General features: G+C 36.6%; 1 protein-coding gene across 1 annotated transcript; it reads right to left on the reverse strand.

Moving 5' to 3' along the window:
• Positions 1-289: 289 nt before the first annotated feature.
• Positions 290-13,708, reverse strand: LOC105180814 (phospholipase A1 member A-like). The gene is made up of 6 exons (XM_025305804.1): positions 13,142-13,708; positions 12,947-12,998; positions 12,010-12,155; positions 11,672-11,932; positions 524-724; positions 290-453 (listed from the first exon to the last, which is right to left on the reverse strand). Exons 1-6 carry the CDS (start codon positions 13,200-13,202, stop codon positions 290-292), a joined length of 885 nt encoding a protein of 294 aa, XP_025161589.1. The 5' UTR covers positions 13,203-13,708.
• Between the last annotated feature and the right edge of the window lie 7,702 nt (positions 13,709-21,410).

The raw sequence follows: 21,410 nt of genomic DNA on the forward strand, positions 1-21,410 counted from the left end.
CACCAAGAAGAGAGATTTAGATTCACATATTTGGATAATAAATAACAATACACATGAGTTGCAGTTCGATTTGATGGCAGTCGTCGATCATCGTACTATATGACGACGGCGTATTTTTAAACTCCTTCTTCTCCCGCCCGAAAGGACTTTCGCAGCCGTCTTGAAATAAACAGTGCCCGTTCTGCAAGACAAAAGAGGAAAATGAGAGTTACGTGTCTCAGAACACACTTTAACTCTATAACAAGTACATTCTATTTTCTTTTAAATTGATTCTTAAAAGTCCTTTTGCTTACGCAGTATTCGGAGTTCCGTAACCCATGATGACCTGAGTATTATTGTTACACTCGCCAGATAAAAAGTTATCCCATGAAGAACATTCCACCCCCAGGAAGGCTAACTCATTGTTCACAGACTCAGCGTAGATTTCACAGCAACGTTTATGACTGCAGATATCTGAAACGACGGACGATCAAAATAAAGTATCATTTATTTGCTTCACAGTTCGAAGGTACATCGTACATACCATACGGGTAAATATAGAGAGCTCTCTGACAACCGGGTTGTAAACGATAACCGCCGTTCGGGAAGAAATCCACTGTGCCTCTATTTAGGTTAATACCGTAGTATCCTTGGTCTGTATGTATGATGTCTACGAAACGCGCGTCAGAGGACGAGAGACAGAGCTCCGGATAGTCATTAAAGTTAGGCCCTGCAGGGTCCAAGCCTTCCAACCAAAAAGACGTTATATACAGGGTGTTGGTAACTGATCATGCAGACGAAAATTGGAGATCGATTGGGTGTAACCGAGAAGAAAAGTCATGTACCATAATGTCAAATTGCAGTTAAACAAGGCGAGTTCTAACCCAATTTTCAAAGTGAATTTTCAAAATTCTAACTTTATTAATGAAATATTTTCAAACCTGACTTTATTAATGAAATATTTTCAATCCTGACTTTATTAATTAAATATTTTCAATCCTGACTTTACTAATTAAATATTTTAATTATCATTCTCCCCCCTCTTTATTGATACCCCCTCTTATTGATACCCCTCCTCCCCAGAATTTTTTGATTCTATGGGGTAAGATGGCGACCGTGACGTCACGTATATGTCCAGAGAAAAACGTGCCGGGATGTAAATTGTGAGTTGTACATCTTACATAACGTTATGATTAATTCTTCTATACGCATCGGGGGAGATGATGACTTGTAAAAATTGGCCTGCAGAAATCTTTGAATGTCAACACGTTGCCCCATTAGCGCATTTCAAGTTTTGATCGGCTGCTAAATACATAGGAAAGTCAAAATCGTTCATCGCTAATTGGGTTCAGCAATCATAAAAAGATAAAAAATATCGATGACTTGCCAGAACGTGGCTCGATAGGCAAAGTGACGTCGAATATGGAAAAAAATTGTGAATTTAAGCGGAACCCGACCTTAACATTGCGACAAGGAGCAGCAAAATTAAAACAGAAGGATATAGAAGTATCACATACAACTATTCGAACCCATCTCCTTGCGCATAACCTCAAATATCGAAGCACAAGTGAAGAAACCACTGCGAAAAACATATGACGAAAAGACTCGCTTGGGCAAAGGAAAATTTGGACCGAGATTGGAGCAACGTGATCTTTACGGACGAAGCTTCTGTTTGAGGATATATATTGCCATCCGACGTTCCTGGTCAACCTTGACCAATAGATTAATACAACGGACTGTTAAACACCCTGTAAAAGTTCATCTTTGGGGCTGCTTTTCAAAACAAGGTTTTGGAGCATTACATCTGTTTACATACAATTTAAATGCTCCGAAAATGCTTAAAATTTATGAGAAGTGTTTGTTGCCGATTGCTGAACGATGCTTCATAAAAAAAAAAAACGAAGACTGGATCTTACAGGAAGACAACGACCCAAAACCCGGAGCAAGCTTTGTACCGAGTGGAAAGAGCAGTCTGGCATTGTCACACTTGATTGGCCACCACAGTCGCCAGATGCAAATCCCATTGAAAATGTGCGGGCATATCTCAAGCACAAGATTCGAGGAAAAAGTGTGCACTTTGAAGCAGCTGACACGACAAATTCGTCTCATTTGGAGGTCTTTACCGAATGAATACGTAGTCAACTTAGTGGAAAGTATGCCTCGGAGATGCCAGGCAATTATCAATGCCGGTGGTGACTGGACTCATTATTAATGGTATAGCATTTTTCTTCTCATGGAGTACAACAAATCCATGTACTTAAAAATCATTAAAAATAAATTTTTCTACACATTAACCCGTACACGCTCTTACTTTACAGACTGTATCATCAATCTCGCTAGATTCGCTCACAGGTTATATTCTCGAGGTTGATTTGGAATATCCCCAACACCTGCATAATGCACACATAGATTTACCGTTCTATCCGATGCAAACGAAGCCCCCGAGCAAAAGGCAAAAAAAACTCCTTGCGACTTTATATAATAGGCAGCGTTATGTTATTCATTATCGCAACCTGCAGCAATGCACACGCAATGGTCTTCGTATCGGAAAGATTCATCGCATACTCCAATTCGCACGATGTCCATGGCTACGCAACTATATAGAATTAAATATACAGTTTCGAACGCATGCAACAAACGATTTTGAGAAACATTTATACAAATTGATGAACAACACGGTATTCGGCTGTTCGGCTGTTCTGCGTCCTGCGTCCTGCGGACTCCGCGTATTCTAGCCCCTTTTATAAATAGAGCGAATTGATTTTATGTTGCTCGCTACACTTTAAATATTATATTCAACAAACATGTTCCGCGATATTTCGAGCACGATGACATCACATACCGATTTCCTTTTTTTTATCTCCCTCTAGACCAAAGTCCTCTAGTTGTTTGTCAAGAAAATCCACTGAGTCACTTTCCGGATTGACCAGTCGATATCTGATTTCGTTAATCCTCACGAACTCACAACTTTTCCACATCCCGTCATATTACCCAATAATTCTCACTAAACCTAACGAGATGACGAAAACTCCTATCGCCATAGATACCTCATCCTTTACAACAATGCAACGCAACTCCAAAATCCCACCTCTGGAAAAGTTCTAATAAACCTTGGACCCCTGCACCCTGGACCTGACGCAACTCTAAAACCCAACCTCCGAAAATGTTAACAACAAAGTTCTAATAGATGGAGATAGACCTTAGATCCCCGATACAATTTCCACAACCCCATCCTCTCAACCGAGGTGACGTTTTAAGTAAAATGAAAAGTCTAGCACATTATTCGCCTGACCAGCACACGAATTAGAACGACAAGTTCGGCATTCTGATACTTCTCTTTTTGTCGTTTGATTTTGAAAGTTTACACTCAGTTTTAATTATTATCTGCTATCTAAGGAAAAAAAAACACATAGTTGTGTGTAACATAACCGGTGCCGAATTGGAAATCTGTGAGCGACAGAGCCAGCGTTGCACACCCACACAGACCAGCAGCATTTTCTTTTGGTTGCTTTCTCTCTCTCTCTCTCTCTCTCTCTCTCTCTCTCTCTCTCTCTCTCTCTCTGCTTTGGAACCAGCAGTAGGTTTTACTTTCATTATTATCTACCTTTCCTATCACCATTTTATTAATTCCTCTTATTCTTCTTTTTTTCCTCTCTTTCCTTTTCTCTCACACATACAGACACACATACACATACAATCATTCGCATAACCATAAATTGTCATATTTTAAATAGCGCCGTTATATCATTTTGTTTGTCATCTGTATTTTAATAAATTTGTTAAATATCTAATTTTCCATTAATTAATTTCAAAATCGCCCCACCTTCCAACAGTCGACTCATGGTCCTATCCCCGATAAAGGGATTCGCTTCCCTGACCGAAAAACGGACGCTCGTCGTACGTCAGCGAGCGAGTAAAGGGACCCGTCGGGTTCCTGACCCGTTCCCTGACACGTGTGTACAACGAGGTTCGCTTTTACCGCGAACGGCAAAGTTGCACTCCTCCTCTAGGACGTAACACGGCAAAACAATGGAAAATGTTCGCAATCATTTCGATGTAAAACTTTTGACAAAATGGGATGGACGATAAGATGCAGAGGCAATGGTCGCAATGCCAAATTTTCATAGCAGGAGTATCTTTTCAGAAAATTTAATTGCCGCTGAATTGCGAAAACTCGAAGTGAAGTTCAACAAGCCGATCTATGTGGGTATGTGTATTCTCGACATATCTAAGACCTGCTTGTATGAATTTCACCATAAGTACATGTCACCTCTGTATTGCGAGAAATGTTAAGTACTGTATACGGACACAGATAGTTTAATTTACCATGTAATCTCCGACGATGTGTATGAGCTAATGAAACGTGACATTGCTAGGTTTGATCATGGGCCTAAGAATCTATGGACAGAGCGCAAAGTAAGCTTTGTGGCAAGAGGATTGGGAAATTTGCGGTAAGGGGAGTGAGAGCACTCTCCTTCTTTATTCACCTATTGTCTCTTTCTACAATAAGACACTGTCGGCTAATGAACGAATTTGACCGAAGATATCCGAAGCTTAAAATATATAGTTAATAAACATGTCAAAGAGATTGAGCTTCGAAGTTTTTTATTCAACTTATTGTGAATGAAAAGAAAGTTTTGTGTTTTTTCTTTGACAATGCCGTCCTGCATAATTTCGGGCTGTATTAATCGGACCGATCCAAGAAGAAAAAGAGCCTTGCAGATCGAACTAGAGTATTGTAGCAGAATTTCATTTCACAAGTACATAATATTGTTTGATTTTGAACTTTATTTCGTTTATAAACATTGTGAAATGTAGTCATATTTAAAGTAAGTTTAGATGTTTAGTGTATGACTACGTTTACATGGCTTCTAACTTCGACTTAGTAACTACCGTAATTAGTGCAGTCTCGAATCTGATTAGAGTATATTTTTAGATTTAAAAGAATATACCAATCGAATCAAAAAATTCACTAACTACGGTTGTTACTAATCCGGATTAACTTTGCTGTGTAAACGTAGTTTATGTTAATGTTAATTATGTTAAATATACATCTATATTTCATTAAATTAACGATTAGAAACAATTCAGATTACGTATCTTAATTCCGAAGTTAACGAATATAACATATATAAGTCTTTCCCCAGCAAACACAGTATTACATGTAACGTGCATGTTAGTTGTAATTTTCTACTCAACAATATAACTGTTACATTGTTGTAACAATATAACAGTTATATTGTTATATAACAGTGTTATATAACAATTATATTGTTGATTAGGAAATTACAACTAACATGCACATTACATGTAATATTATATTTGCTGGGAAAAGACTTATATATGTTATATTCGTTAACTTCGGAAATCATCGTGTATGTGGCGGAAACACCCGACGGTGTCCTATTGTAGAAAGAGACAGCACTATACCCCCCTTACCGCATATTTCCCAACCTATATGCTTTGCGCTGTGTCCATAGATTCTTAGCTCTATGGGTTTGATACGAGCGATTATCCTCAAAATAACATATACGGTACATCGCTTACGAACAAAAAAATTCCAGGACTTATATAAAATGAAAATAACGGAGCTATAATGACAGAATTCGTCGGGCTCAGAGCAAAAATGTATGCGCTGAAAGTAGAAGGTAAAAAGGATACTAAAAGGGCGAAGGGTGTTAAGAAGAATATTATAGCGCGAACGATAAATTTTGACGATTACACGTATTGTTTGAGAGAGGAAATTGAAACGAGTCGGTGTCAATCGTACATAAGATCCAAGTTGCATGAGGTATACACAAAAGGGGCATGAGAAGCAGGAATGGTTGTTACACCTTCCGGATGACAATGTGAGAAGCAACGTGGACACCGATTACGATAACATGCCTTCTTTGCAAAAATTGAATAATACTTTTCGATGTAATAATCATATGAAAAATTGTGCTTTACAGAATGTACTAAACATTTTCAATTAGTGGTCTTGGAGAGAATTATACGACGACTTAATAAAACATTATTTCAAATGTACAGATGTTTCTTCCAACACGCTTATCCCCTTTCACCTCTTAGGATTTTATATGATAATTGTGTTTGATAAAAATACAGTTCTTTATTTGCGGTATGATTATTAGATGTTCGAGAGACGTTCGAGAGACGTTCGATAGATGTTCGATAGACGTTCGAGAGACGGGGTGGTATTAATATAAAATATTTAGTTAATAAAATCAGGATTGAATATATTTCATTAATAAAGTCAGCATTGAAAATATTTCATTAATAAAGTCAGGTTTGGAAATATTTCATTAGTAAAGTCAGGGTTTTGAAAATTCATTTTGAAAATTGGGTTAGAACCCGCCTTGTTTAACTACTTATATAATTATGCAAAATTATATAATTTATCATATAATCATGTAATTATATTACAAATTACAAATTATTATACAAAATAGACCATTTTATTCAATGCACGCAAATATTTCGAAAAGGAGAAGTTTTTCAAGGAAATGTTTCAGATAAAAGTTTTATGGTTTGGAGGAGAGAATATAATTATATTATTAATTTAATTATAGATGGCACTATATTAGAAATTTCATTATGGTGACCATTTTTTTAAATTTAAATGGTATCATTAAATAGAACCATTAAATTTTTATTTAGAAAGTATTTTCTACCTGTTATATCTTTGACTCATTTTTTTCATTTTTCTTAATTTTTTCTTAGTTTTTTTAAATTTAAGTTTAAATGAAAATCGGTTTTTTTCGAAAGAAAAGTTGTAGTTGACAATGAGACGAGTACGATAATTTTTTTGTTTCTTGAAATTAGATAATTTTCCAGTGGGTTACAGCGTTCCAAAGTTTATAATTTAAATAAAAAGTTTCCACGCCCATAGAGTGTATGTATGCGTTTTGTGTCACCGAAGTACCCTCTACCCCTCTTTATGTGTGTATGCGTGTGTATGTATCTATGCGCGCGCGTATGTGTGTGCTGTTAAATAGAATCAGTCCGGATAACGGAAGGAAACACACGCGCACACACAAATACACATACACAAATACACACATATACATACATATAGAGATAGAGGGAGTTTGGAGTACAAATATGTACAAAATATGTAATCATGAAACATTTTAATATATTAGGTGTTTCGGTTAATTCCGCTGTTTGCCTTTAGACGGCTCCAACTGTAAATGTAGTGAACTGTGACAACTAGTACTTATGCTATATTAAAGGTTAGACGTTTTTCAGTAGAATTCAATCCACCAAGGTTTATGTTTGTATGCAGTGATATTCTTTTTAAATCAATTCAAAATTAAACGCAATAAGTTGTTTTTTCAATATGTTCTCCACTACTTTGATATATAAGAAACTGCAACTAAAGCGCATCGAATATTAGTGGAAACTTATGGTGACTCTGCTCCATCAGAAACAAGTTGTACAGATTGGCTACGATGATTCAAATGTGGTGATTTTGATATAAAAAACAAGGAAAACAAGAAATAAGATCCAGATCAGCCAAAAAAGTTTCAAGACGCCGGACTTCAAGCATTATTGGACCACAATGAATTTCAAACACTCGAGGAATTGGCTGAGGCACTAAATATTGCAGTTCCGACAGTTTCTGACCGTTTACATACGATGGAAAAAATTTAAATGCAAAGGAAATGGGTGTCACATGAACTGGCCGAAGCGAACATGCTGACCCGTGTACTCATCGTCACTGCTCTAATTGCCAGAAAAAAAGAGTTTTTTGTATCGAATTGTTAATGGTGATGAAAAGCAGATTTATTATGACAATTCTATACGCAAAAAATCATGGGTAGTCTCATTTTTCTACCCGCGGGTAGGTCTACCATCCACATCGTCGCCAAAACGTAATATTCATGGTCATAAGACATTGCTGACCGGTACCGATAACAATTTATACTGTTTGAAGTTAGCTATCAAAAACGACCACAAAATGCACACGACAAAAGAAAAGTGATTTTGTTGCACGACAATACCAGGCTATATGTTGCAAAAGTCGTCAAAGAAACACTGACAGAATTCGAATGGGAGGTTTCCGCATGCCGTGTATTCTCCGTCTGATTATCACTTGTTTCGTTTAGTGCAGCATAGCCTTAAAAACGTTTTCGAAATTATGAAGAAATCCGAAAATGCATAGATGAATAGTTTGCTTCAAAATCTGAGTCGTTCTATTGCCGTGGAATTTATCTTTTACCAGAAAGATGGGAAAAAGTAATACGAAACGGAATGCGGAAAATATTTTAATTAATTAATCAATACATTTTGAAATTGAAATAAATGTGTTTTTCAATCAAACAAAGAAAAACAGCGAAATTAACCGAAACATCGAATAAAATAACAATAATAATAAAAATATTAATTATTTTATGCACAACAGTAATTATATATTTCAAATTTATCTTTATGAAAAATTATATATACAGGATGTCCCAGGAGGAAAGGTCAATATTTCGCGGGGATATAGAATAAGGTAATATAAGGCAAAAATGTTATATAAACATGGTGTCGTTTATTACTGATTTCCGAGATACAGCTATATTAAATTACACGTCGGAATAGTCTAATATGAGTTGAAGTTTACTGCAATTACATTGTAATACATCTATCATAACAAATTTTCGAATATTTCGGCCCGTACTTCGACACATTTGTCACATCTTGTGAGAACGTGGCGGGTTGCGCGCCGGAGAGCATCTTCCTAGCCCCTAATTTGGTCAACAGCGACTATTACACGTGAAATAAGTTCATTTCGTGTATTCACTTTAGTTTTATACATCTCGCACTTTAACCAACCCACAAGCAAAAATCCAAGGGAGTTAGGTCGGATGATCTTGGTGGCCACTGCACTGTTCCACTGTGACCGATCCAGCGATGTAGATCACTGCATTTAAGTGATCTCTCACAAGATGTGTGTTATGAGGAGGTGCTCCGTCGTTCTGAAAATACATTGTTCTTCGTGTAGCCAGAAAAATATCTTCTAGTTGTGGAAGCGTATTTTGTAAAAAGTCGAGGTAACTCTACCCTGTCATACGATTTTGTAAAATAACGAGACCTATCAGCATTCCATCAATCATGTCACACCATACGTTGACGGAGAAACGAATTTGGAAATTCTGTACAACAATGGTGTTAGGCTTATCTTGCGACCAACGATGAGTGTTACGCGTATTATTTGTGCCATTACGCGTAAATGTTGCCTCGTCGGTGAAAAGTATGACGGGAACCAATTCACGATGATTCTGTAGTCACTGGCAGAACTGTAGACGTGTGGCTCCATCTCCTTCATGGAGATTTTGTACTTGTTGCGGATGAAATGGATACAGATGTTGGTCATGCAGTATCCGCCAGACACGTGTCCGAGGAACACCAGTACGTGCAGAGACTTTTCTTGTACTAGTCGTAGGGCTCTTTTGTACCATTTGAAGTACATTTTCTTCTTCCTCAACATTTCTCTCAACTCTACGTTCAGATGTGATGTGAGCACTGGGAAGTGTACCATTTTCACGTAAGTTATTAAACACGTTTGAGAATACTCTTCGGTCTGGAATGCGGCACATCGGAAAACGGCGATGATATTCTTCAACGGCTGTGGGAGCACTGCCATCACAATATCCATAAACATAAACCATATCTGCGTACTCTACATTAGAAAACACGTGCGGCATGTTTGCAGTGTGTCACAAACAGCAAGACAGATCACCAGATGTGTTTCGCTAAACTTTCCAACTGATACACAGCGCTCAGTTACGGTGAAGAATGAAATCCCAATGACGCCCCAACTTTAAATTCCGAGGTGTAATTTAACATAGCTGTATCTCGGAAACCAGTAATAAACGACACCATGTTTATATAACATTTTTGCCTTATATTACCTCATTCTATACCCCCATGAAATATTGACCTTTCCTCCCGGGACACCCTGTATATATACTTATATATACGCTCTCAAAAAAGAAAATTTTATTTATAAGATTTATTTATAAGAAGTTTATTCTTTACAGAAATTTATAACTGGCTGTAATAAATTGGTTAGTGGTAATAAGTAATTTTATTACTCGTATTCGTATTTTTACTTATTATCACTGGCCAAATTATTACAGCCAGTAATAAATTTCTGTAAGGGATATATTTATTTTTGTAAAGTGTGATGCAACTACTATGGCAGAAGCGATACACGGAGTTACAAAAACAGTCATGTTAGTTAACGCAAAGTTTCCACTTGACTTATTGTCTGTTCTAATATTCATAGCCATTATTGAAAATCTATATATATATATTATATATATATGTGTGTGTGTGTGTGTGTATGCGCGTGTATATATGATATATTGTAAGAAATATTTTTCTACGGTCTTTAAAGGTCTTTAAATCGTATATAAGCGGTTGGTACTGGCTGACACGTGATTGTAAGTCGGACTTTAATCAATCAAGGGTGGTAACCTGCGCTATGTATTAAAAAGGGAGTTATCTGTAAGTAAAGAAGAGCGAGAGATCTGCGCGGGAAGAGATCTCAGAGAGACGTGAGAGAGAACGGTCGGAGAGAGATCAGGTAAGAGATCTCAGAGAGAGCGAACCGTGAACGTCTGTCCGATAGGAACGTGAGAGAGATTTAAGAAGCACGAGGCGAATGCTAAGAGTCGCCAAGATATGGTACATGAATTACGAGCGCGTAGTCGTGAGCGAGTGAACGTTAAGAATCACAAAGTGAGAGCAATTTATTAAGAACGGGATATTTGTGAGCCCGGAATCAAAGGGACGTTTAGAAGTGATACGACCCGACGAAGGATTTGTGTGTAACGGTTGTCCGATACCGGCGATCTCCGGTTCATGTAACATTGTGTCGTATAATAAAGTTTGTGTTGTTATCACAGTACGCTCGAGACAGTGATAACTCTTCCTTGACCAAATAAAGCTATTCTGTGTTTATCAAACTCTCAGACCTGGAGATAAAAGAAATATCTTACAATATTATTTGTGTTTTCTTGTCAAACGATTTCATGTCACTTTATCAATTCTTCTCGACAGCAACTATCGAAATATATAGGAAATACATAATCGATATAACAGTCCCGATACTTTGTACAACTAAGTTATTGGAATGTTTTAAATATATGTAATATTGATTTATTATTTATCGACTATTCAAAGTAGAGAAGACTGTCTTGTCAAAGCAGTGTCTAGAGGTAGACTGTCTAGAGAGGTTTAGAGAGAATTCATATGTTTAGAAAATAGTAATTTTGGGCTGATTGTTAATCGACTATTACTCTGGTTTGTAGAACAACACTGTATAAAAGAAATAGAAATAATCTCACGTGACATTTCAGTGTAGTTCCGTCAGTCATTCGAATTATCTAAAATTAGTATTAGTAAATTAGTAGTATTAGTAGTATTAGTAAATTAGTAGTATTAGTAAAATTAGTAGTAGTAGTAACTTTCTCAAATTCAGTATTGCGCCCTTTTTATGTCCCGATAGTCGTAGTCGAAGCAAGTTCGATGTAAAATCGTCAAAGACTGTAAAATGTTCGCAAACAGTTAACATAAAACGAAAAAAAGAAATTATTCTACATCATGCAATTCTATTTTCCAAACCCCTTGCCATTTGTACTGCGAATGTTCGCGTATACGATGACGAAATCAGATTGACTGGTAAGAAGTTAATACCTACCTGTGATTCTAGGAACCGTGAAGTTGCCAATACTTGCGTTTACCACATTTCTGCCAATGCGGCCTGCGACATGGGCGCCTAAGGAAATACTGACGATGTGCAGATTCTCCGTATTGAAGCCTGTTTCTGACATGTTGTTGAGAACCGATGCAACAGCTTTTGCGATCGGATCAATGTTCTTTATTGCGTTCCTGTACGTCCCATTCACCAATTCGGCATAACTTAATGCAATGATATTGTGGTCGCTTCGGATGAGGTATGCTGAAGAAATACAACGGCTTATTTAGTCAGCATTTCGATGGATGATTGTTCGTATCGTCTAACGCAACTACATATACCTTGCACCACCATCCGCACGGTATTCTTTTGCAGATTCTCCTTGTAACCATGAATATACAACACTGTCTTTCTGTTGGGATTTAGTCTGGTTTGCAGCGAGCTAACGTCGTTCAGCGGATAATCAATGTACTCGTCCAGTGTTTTCCTAAGCGAGGTAAATGTCTGATGCTTGAAAGATATAGATTTATAGGGAAAATTCTTATCTAATCTCGCGTTGAAGGAAACGTCCATATCGCTAAAGAAATATACTAACAAAAGTCTCTTCAGTGAATAAGCTAGTGAATTAAGGACTACTTTTGCCAAGCTCCGGTTAAATTAATCTTGCAGTTTTAGTAACTTTACAGGATTTCAACTGAAGTTGCTGTAAGAAGAAATAGAAAATGAGAAGTAAAGCAGCAGCTTCGATTGGAATTTTGAGATGTTATTAAAACAGTTATTTTAACCGATTAAGATAGATATAGAAATCGTGTTGGCCCTTGCTAACTATAATTTACTGTCATCTTTATTGAACAATTTACACTGCTTTTTCGGAAAAGACGCTATGCCGCGCACTTGCTACACCGAGAACGAACGAACTACTACCTCCTTTTGTTAAGAAGAAGGCGACGCGAACGACTTCGAATCTAGCGACTTCGGATTTCCGGTGATTTGAGACAAACAGCGGTGCCAAATACGTACGTACAACTTAAGACTGTGCACTAGTCCTTGGTAAAAGTGATTCAAAAAACAGTAACATTACATTGATATTATAACTTTTTACCCAAAGTAATGCATGTCTAAGATGACACACGTTGTACATAACAATTACATTGTGTTGAGTGTAAAAAAATTGCAATAACATTGCTATAATGTTTGTGTCAGTTGCTGTTTACTGGATCTTTTATCTTGTTTCTTATACAAACATCAACCGTATGGATAATAAAGGTGCAAAGATACCCCGTGTAATGACGCAGGAAAATGCTCTCAAGATTCTCTAAGTCATCTCCGTCTGAAAGGATAAATCATATATATTCCGTGTTTATATTAAACATTATTGCACATCTACGTAATTATGTAATTGGTCTTTGCTTGTAAAGTATTTTGTTCTTCCTTAATGAAAGACAAATGATTTGCATACACATCGATACTTACCATCCGCAATAGCATACATTATTATAATAGCGAGAACGTATAGCCACAAGGCGCGAACCATCGTAAATTCAAAATTTTTCAAGAAGCGATTTGCGAGCAATCTAAATTTCGGACAACCGCGCGCATAAATATATATTTAAAGAACTGTTGTTAATGTATACGGTTTCTATTTTACGCGAAGTCTTGTTAAATAATATCAACTGGTGGTACCACTTTTTATGTGTAAAAGGAGAGAATTGCGTGCATGTCAACTTTAACTATGCCAGAGCTCGACAAAGTTTCCAACTTTCGGCCGATTCTCGGGAGCTACGCCCTACGCCTCCTATCTCCCCTTATCGCGCGGCGGATCCCAACAACTGACAGTCGCGGCTCGCGATCTCAGGACCGTTGAGATCATAAGGCGCATCTATGTGCTGCCTACTAAAGATGCGTTCGGGAAGCGCGTCGATCAGCGCTAACGCGTCATTCAATCCTTGTACATGTAATGAGCGATAAAGATATAATAACGTGTTAGCGTTGACAGCGCGCTCCTTTAACGCACTTCAAAGGCTGAAAAATAAATGTATCGATACGACTATATGTATAATATTTCGTACAAACTTGTACAAGTATATATATATATTTTTTTTTCTTATATTTTTATATAATTAGAAGGTACACAATAGGTTTCCGTGTCATCCATGAGGTACTATTGCCAACGCGTTTTTTTTTTAAGTAGTATCCCCTGTAGGCCTATTCCACTGAAGAAGAAGAGAAAAACAGCAACTTTTGATCGGCAATGGGAACTTAAAAAGAAGAAGAAATTAAACCAATTTTCGAATACTGTGCGACTGTACAAGTGATGAAATATCAACATCAAAGTTTGAAGTTCTTGCTAGCATTAAAGAGGATAAAGATGCATCATTTAAAGAAGAACGTTTATCCGTTTTCGTTAATTCCATTTTAGAAAAAGAGCTCTCGCATAGATATGTGGAGCCGAACATAGAAAAAATACAAAGACTAAAATTTATTAAAAGAGGATAAGAAGATTGCTTTAAAATCTTAAAAAAATCAATTCCTTTTTCTGGCTGCGCCTTAAGGGAAATATCAGTTTGAAGACGGCAAAGTTCCTCTTGAAATTCTAATTTCTGTTCCTCAATTTGAGCAGTGAGAGGATTTTCAAAAAGAATTAAATCATTCCGAAGTATTGCGATATCACTAAAACGCGTCTCGAATTGAGTTATTATTGACTCAAGAATGTCAATGTGTCGTTTGAAATCAATTTTATTATGTTCCTCTGCAAGAATCTGGCAACATGGAAAGAAATGAAAAATATATTGTATTAAATGATTTTTCAGTATTATTAACTTTCTCTGAAAAGAATCTACACTACTAATCAATTCAGAAATATTTTGATTCGGCTTTTGCAGCTTTAAATTTAATGAATTGAGATGAGTAGTTAAGTTAGTTATTACTGCGAGTTCAGAAAGTAATTCTAAATTAGTGAAAAAGTCTTGAAATTCTTTGTATTTTGAAATGGAATGTTCTTGCAAGAAAAGGAAGACTTCTTTTCTTATTGCAAAGAACTTCTCTAAACATTTACCAGCACTAAGCCAACGAACCTCACAATAAAGTGGTACATCCGTGTAGGCTGCATTATGCTCTGCGAGAAACTGCTGAAACTTTCGATGAGAAAGAAATTTGTTACCGCCCTTAATAAAATTTATTATTTTTGTCACCATTTGAATCGCACTACTTAATTTCATAGCTTTCCCACATAACGCTTCTCGATGAATAATACAATGAATCATAGGAATATTAAAATTTCGCTGCTTTAATTGCCCGAAGAATCCTGTTTTCCTGCCAGTCATTGCTTTTGCACCAGTAATGATAGCCGAGCATTTGGAAAGGTCAATATGAAATTTGTTGAGAATAGTTTCGACAGCTGTAAAAATATCGGCGCCTGTCGTTGTGCCATGCAGAGGAACGAAACCTAACAGCTTCTCGACACATGAAAAATCTTGTTGTGCAATTCGAGCGAATATGCTTAATTGACTCACGTGTCGATTATCGGTACTTTCGTCAAAACAGAGAGAAAAATAACTACAAGTTGCCAATAGAGATTGCAGTTTGTCTTCAATGCAATCCGCGATATTTGCGATTCTCGATGAAACTGTTTTAACGCTAAGAGGAATGCTAGAAGCTTCTTTAATATCTAAGGAACCGCCAAATGCATTAACTGCGTCGATAATGCAATCTTTTATAAATTTACCATCGGTGAATGGTTTTGAATGTTTCGCGATCATATGTGAAATCTTATATGATGCAACAAGAGCTTTTTCCAATGTATTCCAATGTATTTCCAATATATATTCTTTTTAATAGCTATATGTCAACATTGCATAATCACAAAAGAGCGGGAAAATCTATTCAATTTAAAATTGATTTCATAACTGCTTAAAATAATTTGGATTATTCATTTGTACATCTAATATTATTTCTTTCCTATTACTCTGTACTTAAGGGTCTACAGGAGCCATACTAGAGACCTCTCGAGGAGACTCGTGAACTAGGCAAAATTATATTGCAAATTATGAACAAAATACGAAGAGAATCACCTTATATGTGTAGGTTGCGTGAAAAGTTCGCGGAACGAAACTGAAATAAAAGATACCTAATTCAAAAAATGATTTTATTCTTCAATATAGTCTTCATTAACATCAATACACTTGGCCCAATGGCTCTCCAATAATTTTATTCCATCGCGGAAGTGTGTTTCTGGAAGGTCTGCGAAATATGCCTCTACGGTTGCTATAGCTTCTTCATTTGACAAAAAATGCTTTCCACGGAGGAATTGTTTTAGGTTTCGGAACAGATAGAAGTCGCTAGGTGCCAAATCTGGCGAATACGGTGGATGATCAAGCAATTTGTACTCCAATTCATTGAATTTAGACATTGACAAAACACTTGTGAGCAGGTGCGTTGTCTTGGTGAAAAATAATTTGTTTGTGCTGCAAACCAGGTATTTTCTCATGAATTTTTGCGTCCAATTGATCCAGAAGGTTACAATAATATTCAGAGTTAATTGTTTTACCTTTTTCCACATAGTCGATTAACAAAATCCTTTTAGCATCCCAAAAAACTGATGCCAAAACCTTTTTTGCCGATTTTTCATGCTTTGTTTGCTTTGCAGCTGAACATTCAGCTTCAGTCCACTGTAAACGTTCCTGTTTCAATTTAGGATCATGGTGATAGATCCCAGTCTCATCCATAGTTATAAAACAACGCACAAAATCGGTTTTATTCTTCTTAAAACGATCCAAATGACGCTGAGAAATTTGCTTTCGAGCGAGTTTTTATTGAATTGTTAACGTATGCGGCACCACTTTTCCAAACACCTTTTTCATTTGTAATTCTTTATGCAAAATATGCCGTATCCGTTCATTTGAAATGCCTATGATATGAGCAATTTCCCGCGTAGCCACACTTGGATCTTCAGAAACAATAATATGTATTTGCTCAATGATTTCTGGTGTTGATGCGCTTTTTGGACGTCCACTGCGTGGATCATCTTCAATGCTTGTACGACCACGTTGAAACTCAAGTGTCTATTTACAAACCATTGTTTTTGAAGGAGCAGATTCCCCTAACACATTTACCATCTCGGAATGAATTTACATTGCCTTTAAACCTTTTTTAACAAAGAACTCAATCACTGCACGCTGTTTTCCATTGCAAATAAATATACTGACACGTCAACTTCAATTGGCTTTTAAACACAGAAGGAATTGACAGATGAAAATAAAACTTAACCTAGGTTCATGTGAAGAGTGATTCTATATAACCGACTACAATTTATAATTCTACCGTTTATTTATTGATGCCGCTCCGCGAACTTTTCACGTAACCCGTATGATATTTGTAATCAGGAGAAACGTCCGCATGCTCATACAAAGCGCTTTTTTGGAAAAAAAGGTTTAAATAAACATCGAATAAAAATTTTGAATGAAAGTGCATCCCGCGGTGCAGCACGAGCCTATATTTCCATTTATTACAATTTTTCAAGAACTTAAATGCAAAATCGGGCTCTATTCCTTTGTCTTCCGGTCTTCGTTATTATAAGTACTTTCATTGTGCAAAAGGATTTTTCAATCTGTAATAAGCTAATAAAAAGATTAGTGTTTGAAACTCTCTCGTATCTTCGTTCCCTCGATCGCACGCTCATTAGGTTGCATTCACAATCAGTCGGAAGACGTTGTTATATTCCACACGTATGTCGTACATACCAATCACAACCTCACATGTAATGTCTTAAATTAAATTAGTTATATATATACATATATATATATATAATTTAATTTATAATTTATATGTACGTATGTATATATATATATATATTAGCAGTATAAATAAGTTTCCGCCGTTTGACAAAAGATGGCCCCACCAGAAGGTTATATTGAAATTGTCAGATGTAAAACATAATATCGTAAATTTGGACATCTGGTAACAACATAACCTTGAAGTATTAATGACTCCGTATCAGCATCACATAATTTTTCTCGTGCGAAAATGTCAAGTTTTGTGCCGAATAAGCGTCATTTGCGGGAACTTTGATTTACTTCTTTAATTTGAAGAAATCTGCAGCTGAGGCGCATCGATTGTAGAAGCATATATATATATATATATATATATATATATATATATATATGGTGAGACTGCTTTAAGTGAGAGAAGTTGTCGTGAGTGGTTTCAAAAGTTTAAAAACGGTGAGTTTGACGTGGAAGATAAAGAACGTAGTGGAAGGCCGAAAGTGTACGAAGACACGGAATTGGAAGCATTATTGGAGGAAGATTCATGCCAAACGCAAGAAGAATTTGTATTTACATTAGAAGTGACTCAACAAGCAATTTCACATCGTTTAAAATCGTTGGGAATGATTCAAAAACAAGGAAATTGGGTTCCACATGAACTGAAGCCGAGAGATGTTGAACGCCGATTTTGCACGTGTGAAATACTGCTTGCCAGGCATAAAAGAAAGGGTTTTTTTGCATCGTATAGTCACTGGTGATGAAAAATGAATCCACTACGATAACCCAAAGAAGAAAAAATCATGGGGACCACCTGGCCATGCTTCAACATCGACAGCTAAACCGAATATTCATGGAAAAGAACTCATGCTGTGTATTTGGTGGGTTCAGCTTGGTGTCGTGTATTATAAGTTGTATTATAAGTTGCTTAAACCGAGCGAAACTATTACTGGAGCTCTCTACCGAACACAATTAATAAGATTGAATGCATGAGAGGTTGAAACAATTAATGCAATTAATGATATTGATACAAACATATACTTTTATGTACTGAATGTTATTGACAGTATGTACTGAATGTTATTGACAGATGTCAAAACGAACTATTAAACTTCGTTTCGACATTACAGGTTAACGACAGTTCTAGCTATAGCTAGTTGCCGCTAAATGGACGGAACTTTCCTAATAGTATTATATCTAATAGTATTAACCTAATAGTATTTACCTAATAGAAGAATTTATCTAATAGTATTATACCTTTTTATCACCTTTCATTATATTTTAATCATACAAAACTAAAACACTTTACTAGGTGCGCAACCAAATTTCCGGGTTCTTTGATCAATGAAAATGGAAAATTTCAAGAGAGATACAAAAAATGGTTTATTCAAAGTATCGTCCCTCGCTAGCTACACATTTTTGCCATCTCTCTGGCAATACATGAATATCACGACGATAAAACGACGCGTCTTTGGACCGAAACCATTCATCCAACCAATTTTGCACTTCTTCGAAATTGGCCAAGTATTGCTCAGCCAAGCCATGCGTCGTCGACCGGAACAAGTGATAATCGAAAGGGACCAGGTCTGGCGAATACGGTGGCGGATGCAGTAGCAGATCCCATCTCAGCGTTTTGATAGTATCCTGGACGATGAAAGTGCGATGGCACGGAGCGTTGTCGTGCTGCAATATCAACTCGTTCGTATCTCTACATACTCTCTACATACATCTCTGCATACAATACTATCTTCTACATTTGATTCTACGCTAATATCAATTGTGCATACTCCTTAACCATGCGTAAGAGCAATCACTATTCAAGCGTCGCATATGAGCATGTAAGAGAGAAGTGACTTGTCGAGGTTTACGCGCGTCTAGTATAGAAATATAGACAAACTACATGTTCGCTCGTCGTTTGTCTATGCTAGACGTGCATGAGCTTGCACGAGTCAGTTCTCTGTTATATGCTTGCATACATGAATAGTGATTGAATAGTGACTGCTCCTACGTATTTTTCAAGAGTCCGCAAAATTTGTCTGTGATCTTCATCATCGATAGCTCTCTGAGAGAATGAGCAGAAAGCAGAAGTACAAACAGCATTATCATAAGGTATGGGAGGATAATTTCTTCGCCTTGATATGTGGAGAAACAGTTTGTCTTTTATGCGGCTTTAAACCTTATACGGTCGACAAAAATAACCTAATAAAACATTATAACCGTAAGCATTCTCATGAATATGGACAATATGTCGGTCCAGAAAAATATGATTTAATAGAAGGATTAAAATTAATATATCAACAAAGTCGTGATATTAGCGTAGAAAAAAAAATATATATATACTTGTACAAGTTTGTACGAAATATTATACATATAGTCGTATCGATACATTTATTTTTCAGCCTTTGAAGTGCGTTAAAGGAGCGCGCTGTCAACGCTAACACGTTATTATATCTTTATCGCTCATTACATGTACAAGGATTGAATGACGCGTTAGCGCTGATCGACGCGCTTCCCGAACGCATCTTTAGTAGGCAGCACATAGATGCGCCTTATGATCTCAACGGTCCTGAGATCGCGAGCCGCGACTGTCAGTTGTTGGGATCCGCCGCGCGATAAGGGGAGATAGGAGGCGTAGGGCGTAGCTCCCGAGAATCGGCCGAAAGTTGGAAACTTTGTCGAGCTCTGGCATAGTTAAAGTTGACATGCACGCAATTCTCTCCTTTTACACATAAAAAGTGGTACCACCAGTTGATATTATTTAACAAGACTTCGCGTAAAATAGAAACCGTATACATTAACAACAGTTCTTTAAATATATATTTATGCGCGCGGTTGTCCGAAATTTAGATTGCTCGCAAATCGCTTCTTGAAAAATTTTGAATTTACGATGGTTCGCGCCTTGTGGCTATACGTTCTCGCTATTATAATAATGTATGCTATTGCGGATGGTAAGTATCGATGTGTATGCAAATCATTTGTCTTTCATTAAGGAAGAACAAAATACTTTACAAGCAAAGACCAATTACATAATTACGTAGATGTGCAATAATGTTTAATATAAACACGGAATATATATGATTTATCCTTTCAGACGGAGATGACTTAGAGAATCTTGAGAGCATTTTCCTACGTCATTACACGGGGTATCTTTGCACCTTTATTATCCATACGGTTGATGTTTGTATAAGAAACAAGATAAAAGATCCAGTAAACAGCAACTGACACAAACATTATAGCAATGTTATTGCAATTTTTTACACTCAACACAATGTAATTGTTATGTACAACGTGTGTCATCTTAGACATGCATTACTTTGGGTAAAAAGTTATAATATCAATGTAATGTTACTGTTTTTTGAATCACTTTTACCAAGGACTAGTGCACAGTCTTAAGTTGTACGTACGTATTTGGCACCGCTGTTTGTCTCAAATCACCGGAAATCCGAAGTCGCTAGATTCGAAGTCGTTCGCGTCGCCTTCTTCTTAACAAAAGGAGGTAGTAGTTCGTTCGTTCTCGGTGTAGCAAGTGCGCGGCATAGCGTCTTTTCCGAAAAAGCAGTGTAAATTGTTCAATAAAGATGACAGTAAATTATAGTTAGCAAGGACCAACACGATTTCTATATCTATCTTAACCGGTTAAAATAACTGTTTTAATAACATCTCAAAATTCCAATCGAAGCTGCTGCTTTACTTCTCATTTTCTATTTCTTCTTACAGCAACTTCAGTTGAAATCCTGTAAAGTTACTAAAACTGCAAGATTAATTTAACCGGAGCTTGGCAAAAGTAGTCCTTAATTCACTAGCTTATTCACTGAAGAGACTTTTGTTAGTATATTTCTTTAGCGATATGGACGTTTCCTTCAACGCGAGATTGATAAGAATTTTCCCTATAAATCTATATCTTTCAAGCATCAGACATTTACCTCGCTTAGGAAAACACTGGACGAGTACATTGATTATCCGCTGAACGACGTTAGCTCGCT

Source organism: Harpegnathos saltator, unplaced genomic scaffold (assembly GCF_003227715.2).
Source record: "Harpegnathos saltator strain DR-91 unplaced genomic scaffold, Hsal_v8.6 scaffold715, whole genome shotgun sequence".
NCBI lineage: Eukaryota > Metazoa > Arthropoda > Insecta > Hymenoptera > Formicidae > Harpegnathos > Harpegnathos saltator.